Source organism: Manis pentadactyla, chromosome 12, assembly GCF_030020395.1.
Source record: "Manis pentadactyla isolate mManPen7 chromosome 12, mManPen7.hap1, whole genome shotgun sequence".
In the NCBI taxonomy this organism is placed as follows: Eukaryota; Metazoa; Chordata; class Mammalia; order Pholidota; family Manidae; genus Manis; species Manis pentadactyla.
Genome location: NC_080030.1, coordinates 13,121,758 through 13,133,372, shown reverse-complemented (window position 1 = coordinate 13,133,372; position 11,615 = coordinate 13,121,758). Strand labels below are relative to the sequence as shown.

At 55.4% G+C, this 11,615-nt stretch overlaps 1 protein-coding gene across 2 annotated transcripts in view; it reads right to left on the bottom strand.

The window, feature by feature from the left end:
- The window catches only part of MED26 (mediator complex subunit 26), a 52,080-nt gene that overhangs the window by 2,788 nt on the left and 37,677 nt on the right, over positions 1-11,615 (bottom strand). Inside the window, exon 2 of one of the 2 annotated variants that reach the window (XM_036876122.2) lies at positions 520-594. The exons of the other annotated variant lie outside the window; for it this stretch is intronic. Coding sequence (XP_036732017.2) covers positions 520-594 — 75 coding nt within the window. The remainder of the gene's footprint in view (positions 1-519; positions 595-11,615) is intronic. 2 annotated transcript variants of the gene reach the window in all.

The window sequence follows — 11,615 nt, the reverse complement described above, 5'->3', positions numbered from 1 at the left end:
CTGGACAAAACTTTGGCATGTCTGAATTCTCAAGTCTAGTCCTCAGGGTCCCAGGGCCACAGGCAGCACCCTCTAAGCAGCACTGGCCTGCAGGCTCCTGGTGCCTGCAGAGGTACCAGCAGAGCAGTAAGGCCACTGTGAGGATGCCATGCCAGGGAAGCTTTCTGGTGAGAGCACTCTGTGGCAGAGTTAACAGCAAACAGAGGGCCTGAGTCAGCACTATTCACTGGGGCCTCCCTGGGCATGTCCCCAGCCGCAAGTGTGCAGGGTGTCCCAGAGGTGGGCCCCAGCCCTTGGACTGAAGCCGCCCAGTCCCTACAGTTCCCCCAGGGAAGCACCGCTCAGAGCATGTGCTGTGGCCTGGTGCAGCACAGGCCAGGAGGGCAGCCCCCTGCTCAGCCCTCTCCAGTCCTTGCTTGGCCAGTGAGCAAAGGCTCTGAGGGTCCGAGAAGCTGGGAAGGACTAAGGGCTGTGACGGCCCATGCTGCCCTTCCCAGTGCTTGGCCCCGGGACACTCACCTCCAGTGCCTCCTTGGTAATGGGGTATTTCTCCAGGCTGGAGATGACTTCCAGCACCGCCACCATGTTCCGGATCTGCAAAACGAGCCACTCGTGTCAGAGTCCTGCCCTTTGCCCTGTCCTAGCCTGCTCTGGCTTTCCTATTGCCAAGAGCCAGGGGAGCTGGCATCACCCAGGCCCCCACCCCATGTAGCCTGCCACCTGCTCCCCGGGCCAACACGACAGCTACTGCTCACCTCCTGTCCACCTCTAGAACATGGTATGTAGTTTGTCACAAGCCTGCCCATGTACACACCCACCTGCCTGTGTGGCTGTCAAAGAACTGAGACTCAAAACATTTATGAAACAAGATCTACTCTGGATACGGGAGGTGGTGGGGACTGAAAGATTTAGCAGACAATACACCAATCTTAAAAGATCAAAACAGGCACACCTGTGATTAGGCACTTCGGTTACTGTGCTTCGCAGATACTGCATTTATGAACACCCTGAAGGTTTGTGGCAACCATTCATCGAGCAAGTCTATGGGCACTGTTTTGCCAACAGCATTTGCTTAGTTTGTGTCTCTGTGTCACATTTTGGTAATTCTAACAATATTTCAAACTTTCATTATTGTGATCTTTGTTGTGATCTGTGATCTTTGGTGTCACTGTTGTCATTGTTTTGGGCTTCCATGAACGACACCCATCAAGCAAGCTTAATTAATAATGTGTGTTCTGACTGCTCCACCAACCGCCATTCCCCTGTCCCTCTCCCTCTCTTTGGGCCTCCCCATTCCCTGAGTCAGTAATACTGAATTTAGGCCATTTAATGACCCTACAATGGCCTCTAAGTGTTTCAGTGAAAGGAAGATTCATTTGCCCATCACCCATCTCTCACTTCAGATCAACAGCTAGAAAAGATCCAGCTCGGGGAGGAGGGCATGTCGGAGGCTGAGACAAGCTGGAAGCCGGGCCTCTGGAGCTGAGCAGCCAAGCTGTGGACCCAGAGGAAGAGTCCTTGAAGGAGACGGGAGGTGCCCCTCCGGCAGCCTTGGGGATGGTGCCGGGGGAAGCCTCACTGCTGGATGGAGGAAGTTCTAGTGGTCTGGATAAGAGATCAAACCAGCCACAGCGTTCCCTTAAGCCAAAGCCTGATCCAGAGCAAGGCCTGAACTCTCTTCAATTCTGTGAAGGCTGAGAGAGGGGAGGAAGCTGCAGAAGGAAAACGTGGAAGCTCGCGAGGTCTGAAAAAGGAAGCCATCTACCTAACAGAAAAGTGCAGGGTGAAGCAGCAAGTTCTGATGTAGGAGAAATCAACGGCTGGCCTCAAAGCTCCCACGGCCAGGCTGGCTCTCTTGGTAGGTAGGGGCTGATGCAGCTGGTGACTGAGTGGGAGCCAGTGCTCAGTGACCGCTCCCCAAACCCTAGGGGTGAAGAAGGATGCTGAATCAACTCTGCCTGTGCTCTGTGAACAACAAAGCCTGGGCGACAGCATATCTGTTTACAGATGGTTTACTGAGTAACGTAAGCCCACTGCTGAGACTTACTGCTCAGAAAAAAAAGATTCCTTTCAAAATATGACTGCCTGCTGAAAAGGGCACCCAGGAGTTCTGAAGGAGATGAAACAGCAGCTGGAGATGACGTCCAGTGAATCGAGTGGTGCTCTCATGCCTGCTCACACGACATCCGTTCTGAAGCCGGTGGAACAAGGACTTTGACTTCCAAGTTGTATTTAAGAAGTTCAGCTCCTAATGCCACAGCTGCCACAGTCAGCCACCACTCCAGATGCCACTAAGAGCATTCACGATTCATGTGGGAAGAGGTCAAAGTACCAGTGTGCATAAAAGTTTGGAGAAGTCGATTTCAACTCTCCTGGATGACTTTGAGGGTTTCAAGACTTCAGTGGAGGAGGTAACTGCTAGAATTAGAAGTGGAGCCTGAAGATGGAACTGAATTGCTGTGATCTCATGATCAAACCTGAATGAATGAGGTGCTGTTGCTTAGGATGAGGAAAGAAAAGTGGTTTCTTGAGATGGGTGCTGTGAAGACTGTTGAAATGATAGCAAAGGATTTAAGATATTGCATAAACTTAGTTGATAAAGCAGTAGAGTCTGAGAGTACAACTCCGGGTTTGAAAAAAGTTCTGTGGGTAAAATGCTATCAAACAGTATTGCCTGCTACAGAGAAATAGTTCATGAAAGCATGCTCAAAAGCTAGCTTTCTAAAAATGTATGGGAGACCTAAATGTGAAAGTGAAAACTCTAAGGCTTCTCGAAGAAACTAGAGAATACCTTTGCAGCCTTGGGCTGGACAAAGTTTTCTCAGGAGCCCCAACGTAGTAACAGTCTGAGGGAAAAAACACTGACAAACTGGGCTTCACCAAAGCAAAGAACTTTGGCTTAGTAAAAGGGCAAGCCTCAGCTTGGGAGGACACGCCGACAGCACGCTGGGGAAGAGTTTGTGTCCTGAAGAGATGACCCTGGTAGGTACAGGTTTACAATGGGCTGGCTTGGGGTGCAGCCCCCAGCCCTGAGGAAGCCCCCTCTCCCCTCCAAGATCATCCCTCCCAACCCCTAGAACCGACAGGCAAACGTAACAAAGGGCACATGGACAGGCTCAGGCCCACCCCCACAAGTGCTGCCAGGGATCTCTTCTCAAATTACTCCCTGCATACACGAGCCAATGTACACACTTAGCACACAGTTCACAAAACAAACCAAAGCACGGTTCTGTGCATTGCTTTTCTCACTAAATAAGAAATGACTGGCTCTGTTCAGCCCTCTGGTCAGCGGAGGCTCCCCTGAGCAGCGCCCTGCTGGGGCTCAGGCTTTCCCCCTCACCCTGACACATAACGCCACCTTTACTAGAGTACTCTGGGCTAACCAGAGGGCATGGTGGTACCAACTCCATGTCCACTGCTGCAGTGGAAGGTGGGGAAGCCTGTGTCCCACAGCCTTGTCAGTGTTGTGGCGTATCAGTTTCCAGTTGCTGCCAGAACGATCACATGCAGTCATGAACTAAGTAGCTTGCATGGCGCACGTACAGCATCTGCAGTTCCAGTTCTGGAGGGCAGGAATGTGCTTCGGGTCCCCTGGGCTAAGATCCAGCTGTTAGCAGGCTACCCTCCTTTCTGGAGGCTCTTGAGGGCCTATTTCTCCTGCTCTTTCAGGTGTTGGCAGAATTTAGTTCCTCAAGGCTGTAGGACTGAGGTCCTGTTCGCTTGCTGGCTGTCACCTGAAGGCCATACCTTGCTTCTGGACAGTACTGTGCACCCTGGCTCATGGTCCTTCCCTCCATCTAAGTCAGCACCAGGATGGAGCCCTGACACTGCACCTCTCCATCCCTCCTAGGAAAGGGTCTCCACTCTGTAACCCATAACTGGGTTCTGGGGACCAGGATATAAACACCCTTGGGGCTGTTACTCTGCAGGCCTGGCATTTTCCCAGCTTTTCTCATCCACTCCCAGCTGCAGGCAGCATTGCACCCCTCCCCTCTGTCTGGGTGCCAAAGCACTGATTCCAGATCAACGCCCCTGGCCTCATTGGCCAACAGAGCTCTTGCCAAGCGGCCAGACCCTTGACCGGGGGCCACTCTGCACCTTGGCAACAAAGCCCTCACCTCGCCATGTTCCTACGTGAGACTGTGGCCATGCACACGTCCAGAGGGCCCTGAGAACCTACTCTAAGCTGCTCATGGGGGTTGTCTGTGGGGAGACGGGGTGGGGAGGGGCCCGGTCCCACAAAGACAGCGAAGCCGCCCACTCCCTGTTCCCAGCCCTGGGGTTCCAACCCCAGTGGGGTTCCTGGCTTGCCACATGGCCTTTCTCCACCCCAGTGATTGCACCCTGGTATATATTAAGAGCCCGGATCCCCACACACTCCTGAACCACAGTCCCCGCAGCACGATGACTGTCCTTGTCCTTGAGCAGACTCTGTCCTGCAGCCAGTCAGGAGGGGAAGGCAGAACACCCGGGCAGCCACAGTGGCTGGCAGCAACGTGGCACTGCCAGAGACCCTCCTGGAAGCTACGCAGGAGTAGGGTAGACTGTGGCCTAGAGCCTCGCCATCGTGGCCGAGCTGCTCCCTCCCTCAGGCAGGTGTGCTGAGGCCTTGGCTCAGAGGTGGTGTCTGTGGTAATGGGCCCTGGGCCCTGTGGGAAGTGTTATATCTTCCACCTTCCTCTTTTGCCCAGCTGCACGAGAGCTCAGAGTCACCCAGGGACTCATCCCTCTGGCTCTTCTGCCCCCTCTCTGGCCCTGGTGGCAAGGGGCACTGAACACTGTGCAGGGAGCACTGCCCAGGTACTCTGGATCCAGTCATTCAGGCCCCCAAGGACCAGGATGGACCTGGAGTCCAGGCCGTCACCACACTTGAGAGGCAGAGTCCTAGGCTCTGTGCAGTGCTGGGCTGGGCCTCCAGCTTCAGATCTGGTAGGCAGTGTCATGGGCCAGCCTATAGCCCCAGCTGGCTTGGGCACTCTGAAATGGAAAGCTTCCAAGCCTAGCTTCCCAACCAACCCAGCATCATGTTGGGGTGCTGCCTCAGCATCAGGGACATCTGGGTACCTGCAGCCTCTCAGTTCCTCATTAGAGCTCCCGCCACAGGAGCCACTGTGGGTGGCAGAGCCCTGAGGCTCAAATGTGGCCAAAGGGAGGCTCCCATCCAGGCTCCAGGCCTGCAGAGCCCAGCCAGGCCCGCAGGGCAGGGAGGGATGTCAGGTGAAAGGCAGGCTAGGCAGGCCTGTGGTGAGGCAGCACCCCAACGTGGTTGACAGAAGTCTCAGGCCTCAGGAGATAGTGAGATGTCACCAAAGCCCTGGGGAGGGGACCAGAGTGAAGACAGTGGCATGGGCGAGGATGCCAGGAGGAAGCACAGACCCAGGGATGCTAGCTGGCTCCTACACAACCTACCTTCTCTCAACTGGAGCCACTGGGGAGCAGAACTTCCCCCCGTCTCTGCCTGGACCTGAGTCCATCCTGGCATCTGTCTGGGTGCAAATACACTCACTCACAATCACAGCACATTGCTCCTGCATTCCCGAAGGGTGAGGAATCCCACGCCACCCTCAAGGCGGGCTTTGGGGAGGTCTGCGGGCACCTGGGCCTTTGCAGCCTCCTGCTGGCAGGACCAGCCTGGAGCATCTGTGCCTCTTTCTTCCTCTGGATATCATCTCCCTTGGGATCTGTTCCCAGTTAAAAAAAAAAAAATCTCTCAAAACCACCTGCCAAACGGCTTTCCCAACAGGGGCAGAATTCAGCGTCAGGGACATCTGAGTACCTGCAGCCTCTCAGTTCCTCATTAGAGCCCCTTTAAAGGACACAGATTAGTTTGAATTTCCTTAACAATCAGTGAAGCTGAGTGTCACCTTCCCCTTCTACCAATGTTGCCTTTTGTGTGAAACGCTCACAGCCACAGCCCACTTATTTTCGTTATTTGGCTGGTGTCTTTATTGGAAAGTATTCCCCGAGCCCAGAGCCCCCAGGATGGTACCCCATGCACAGGGGTGCCTAAATGGCACTGAGAGAGGACCCCAAGGGTCGTCCAATGGTAGGGCAGGAAGTCACGGGTGGCCTGGGAGCCGCCCAGTGACTGTCTTAACTGTCTTGCTGAGTGCTTTTGGGTCCTAGACTGGAGATTCATGAGGCACAGTTGGGCAGGAGGTGAGCACCAATCCCAGGCAGAAGGTGAACCAGCCTGTCTCCAGCAGAGAACACACAAGCACCCCCTAAATTCAGGCACCTGCCAGCCTCAGCGAGGGGAGGCAAAGAGCCCTCACTGAGCACGTCCATGCTGCCACCTGGGGGACACCCAGGAGACACGTGCGTGGAGGCTGGGGAGGAGGATGCTTACCACCAACCCAGTTCCCCGGGCTCTCGTGGGGTCTTCCCAGCACAGGAGAGCCAAGCACAGGTGCAAAGGAGGAAGAGAGACCTTCCCTCAGGGGAAGCCCCTCAGCAGAAGCCCCTCAGCTGTGCAGTCATGACTCCAACAGCCTGACTGGCCACATTTACTGCTCCACTCAACAGCGAACGGAAGGGCAGGCTGGACGCGTCCGGGGATGGGACGGTACCCCTCAAAAGCAGTCTGGGTAAGAGTCTGGTGGCACCCGTCTTCCTAGCCCCTAGGCCACCCAGGAGCAATGAGGGGCCCCCGGGAACTACTAAAGGTTTACCACTCATCCTTGTCTTGTAATGAGATGTTTTACATTACTTAACATCATTTACAAAAATGATGCCACCTGGAATGTGGTGCAAAATAATCCACTTGGGCATGGGCAGCAGGAGGGGTCGAGATGAAACAGTGCCTAATGGCTCCAAACTGGTGAACTGAGGAATGGTTATGTTATTCTATTTTTTAAAAATTTACCACAAATTTAAAAGTTACAAAATCCACCCATTTCCTATATCTGGGTGGAAGATTTTGTTACATCTGGAACGGGCCAGCAGCCGTATACAGGAGAAGTGAGCGAACACCTGTTTTCCCATCCTTCCCGGGGCTGCACGCTGTGCCTGTGCGGGGAGGCAGCAGAGGGCTGGTAGGGTGCTGGCCCCCTCCCTCCTAGGTGAGCCGTCTCCAGCCCCCACCCTGACCTGTTTCAAACCACAGGGCAGGGTCTGTCCCATGTGACCCTCCAAGCTCCTCACCAGCAGACCCAATATGAAAACAGCCCACACTGCTGAGGTGGAGAGGGATCTGGGGTCTGCTCTTCTAGGCAGGTGCCTGCCTCCCTGCTCAGAGCCCAGAGAGCTGGACCCAGGCCTGACCCCCCAGCTTCATCACACCGGAGAGGCCAAACCTGCTCTCTGCCCTGATGGGGAGGGGGCCACCACTCCTGCTCCAGAGCTCCCCAAGGGTCTCTCCAGAGGGCCCTGGAGGGAGGAGTTGGCAGGAGGGCACCGAGGCTTCCGGCACAGTGGCAGGCCCCAAGCCACCCCTAGCCCTGCCTGTCCAAAGACGCCACCATGTGTGTGCTCACACCTGCACGAGGATGAAGCCAAGTGAAGGGGGGCCGGGGCCTGGGGGCACCTCACAGAGGGGCATGGGCCACACCATCCTGTCCAGGGAGGGCGGGAACGTGGTAAGGAGCCAGCGGTGAGCCAGGGAAAGGAAAGCTTGTGCCCACAGCCTGCCCACCTCCAGTCAGCACAGCAACCCAGGCCCTGCCTGATACTCGCACATCCTCGATTGGCGACCCTGCGGCCACGGGATTCGGCTGAGTTGCGGGACCTGGCCCTGCTGCCCTGTGGCCACCCTCTGAAATCCAGTCACACCCCTGGCTTCTCCAGAATCCAGAAGACCAGACTGTCTTCAGAAAACCTGCCTACAACAGGGAGTGTGGAGACATCTTTAAAACCAAACCCTGATGGAAAAATACTTGGATGAATGGGTCCTCATCATGTCTGAATGTCACTCTTGTGAACTGGATGTCAGTCTGCCCTTGGATCTGTGTGCAGAGCTGGGGCCAGGGCAGTGGGCACACCGCTGACCAGCTCCCCCACCGCACTACTTTAGGGGACACTAGGTAAACCCCAGGCCCTGAGTAATTACAGCTCGTGGGGGATTTCCAGCCCCATATGAAACAAGGAACCAAGACACCGAGCCCCAGCCTGTGGGGCCCCTTGCCTGCTGCTCCCTTTACTCCACGTATCAGGGGTGCCAAGCGCACCGGAAATCCCCACTCACTTAGGGAGTAAGCTGGACGTGTGCGGCCACACTGGCAAGGGGAAACCTGGTGCTCCCTGAGACCTGGGCAACAGTGGGGCCACGGGTGGGGAGCCAGGGCTGACCTGCCCATCCTGACTCTCAAAGGACCTCCATTTGTTGGGCTCCCCGGAGGCCAAGTTCTTTAGCTTTTCATCCTTGAAACCCTTTACAGATAAGAAAACTGAGGGCCCAGGAAGGTTCTAGAGGTCTGGGGTTCATTGCAGAGCTAGAAGGTAGTGCTCCATGGCCTCATACTAGCCTGGTATAGGCTCTGCCTACCACACGAGGACTGGCTTGTGCTTTATTAAGTGGGGTGAGGGAGAGCGCCCAGGAACCACCAGGCTGTGATGCTGGCATCCCACCCACATACTCTCTGACCTGCTGCAATAGGAAAATGCACAGGTTACAAAGAATTCCTTGAAGCCACACAGGGCCAGCAGCTTTGTGCCCAGCAGCACCTCTGGATGGTCTCTGGGCTACCTCTGCCTTCTCCTCAGGGTAGTCTAGAGCCAGGGAGCACCCCACCGCCACCCAGCAGGGCTCAGCCCATCCCAGTGCTTGCCTGAGCCACAGGCTGCCTGGTAAATAGCACTGGCACTGCAATCTGCTCCCGCAGGGCCCTGGGAACAACATGCACCACAGTCTTTCTGCTTCCACAGCTCCACACGTTCCCAGGCAGGGGCTGTTCTGTGACTCAGACCTGCCTAAGTGGTGCAAGAGGTGGTGCCTGCATCCCCCAGAGAGCCAGGAAGAGCCCACCCTGTCCCACGGCCTCTCCCTGGGTGAGGAAAAGAAGTCAGGGCAGCTGGATGCTCCCTCGTGGTTCAGGCAGGTGCAGCCCCCTGGCCTGTCTCAGAGCAGGGCAGGGACAAGGGAACTCCCCTGGCAGGATGCCAGTGGTCTGTGCACTGCCTGAGCAAGGCACCTCCCTCCGCCAGGACCCATGGGAGCCCTGTGCCCACAGTGGGGAAGTCTCTCATTCACGGCTTCTCAGAGAATGACACTGGAGTGGGGGCGCGGTGTCCCAGCTGTAGCTGCCAAGCTCACCACTTGGAGAAGCACAGAAGCACTTCCTCATCTGTGGGGCCCAGCTGCTCCCCAGAAGCATCCACACTGGAGCATGCCCACCCCAGACTGTCGTGTAGATGCAGCCGCAAAGCACCCACAGCCACAGCATGTGACTGCAGCTGCACCTTGGCCCCAGGGAAAGAAAACTCCAGCCTGGGCCCATGCAACGGGCAGAGCAGTGGTTGCACTCTGTGAGTAGCCCAGGAGGAAGCTGGGGGCAGTGGCTAGAGCTCTCCATTCCCCATCAGCACACGAGCACGAGCAGCTGCCATCTGCCACATACCACCTGCCACAATACTGAGAGGCTTGCAGACAAGGAGGGCAGGGGAGGCAAAGCCCGGGTCCCCAAACTGTCCCTTCTCCCTCCTACTTTGCGTCTTAGCAGCTCTCCCCAATAAAACTATGAATTAGAACTCTCCTGACCTCTGAATCAGGTCAGCAGGACATGCAATTCTTGTTGTAATTTGTTCCTTTTTGAGAACACAAGAGCTCTTAACACATTATCTGTGAATTGGTTCATTACTACAGATGGAACTGGGAAGTCCGAAAGGCAAGCAGAGCCATTTTATTTCTGCCACACACACTCACACAAGGACCCGGTGGAAAGTGCACCTGACGACGGCACGCTGGTGGGGGTTTCTCCCTCCCAGCCTCACTCTTGCAGAAAAAGCCAGTAAGAACAGCAGCTGTGCAAGACGGACTGATCCAGTGTTGATGGGAGTGGCACACGCAGTGCTGGACCCATGTGCATGCAGAATATGGGTGATCCAAAGGCAGCATTTTAGGCATTGACAGGGGCCAACCTCCAGGAGACTGTCAAGTTAAACAGCAAGGTGACAACAGTGCACTCCCGTGCTGCCAACTGAAAACCGCCAGCAGTGGGGCTGGGCAGAGAGGATGCGCACAGACACAGCAGGGCCAGGCCTGGCCTCCGGTGCTGGCCCAATTCGGACCTAAGTAAGAGCAGCTGCCAACTTGTGCCCAGCTCCAACTCCATGAGCCAGGCAGCCCCGGTGGAAAGTTGGGAAAACCACAAATCACATCTACAGGTCCAGAGTAGCTTGTCGCCCTCCATTCCTGGGAGAGTATATGCCTGTGGTGGCCAGGCAAGGCAGCTCCGTAGTCTGCTCCCTCCCCTGCCACCAGCACCCAGTAACTCCACTCTGGGGCACAAATCAACAGAGGCGTGAGCACGTGTGTGTGGAAAACAGCTGGGGCAGCTGTATTCGGAAAACATCCCCTACTGAAAACCAACTGAATGGCCACCAGTGGTATAATGGATGACTAAATTGCGGGGTATCCATTCAGCACTAAATGAACAAAGTACTGCTATGCATGACTTCAAAGATAAATCTCAAAACAGTGTCGTACGAAAAAGCCAGATACAAAAGAATGTATCTGTACTGGAGTGAAAGCTCAAACACAGGCAAGACTCCTGGATGGAGACACAAGTCAGGGCAGCTGGGGGTGGGGAATTACTAGGAGCAGGAGTGGCTTCCGGGGAAATGCTCTTTTCCTTGGCCTGGGTGGGTGTTACTCAGGGGTGTTCGCTTTATAAACATACACTGAAATGTAAAACTTACAACTTTGTGCACTTCTCTGGATGTATGCTATACTTTAACAAAACACTGATCTTAGAGGCCATTGCCTCCCAGAGACAGATTCCAGAGATGCTGGGGTTGAAGAGGTGGCAGAGGGACTTGTGAGTCAGCCCCTTGATCCCACACAGTGGCACAGACCCTTTGAGGGTCCCACACAAGGTCTGAGCACCACTGTGCTGCAAGCCCAGGCTACCTCTGATACACAGCGAGCCCCGGGGTGAAACTCCAGCCTGGGCCCATGGAACAGGCAGAGCCGTGCCTGCACTCTGAGCAGCCCAGGAGGAGGAAGCTGGGGGCAGCTGTGACACTGTGTCATAGCTCACAGAGGAACATGTCCACAAGCTCCTGCCCTGGGCAGGGGTCAGTCTGGGGAGGACAAGGCTGAAGGTTCCAGGGAAGGAGAACTCAGCAGCTCAGTGTCCCCAGGAAAGAGCAAGCTCTAAAGTTACTGCCTGGGCCCACCATGCCTGCCAGCACTGTGCCTCTGCTACCACACCGTGGTCTCTTCTGAGACCACAGCCCTCCAGAGTAGGCGTCATGCACTTCCCCAACAAGGAAGCCAGGGCACCCGCTAAACACCTGGCCACAGGCTCATAACCAACCTAACCTGCTAATCCTGTGCAGTCAGCCCATTCCTGACTCCATGCAACAGGCCATTAGCATACTGTACTGATGACCTGTGCAGAAATGCATGGCTGGCTTGAAGGAGGGCAATTAGGATAAGGAAAGTTTGCATGCCTACA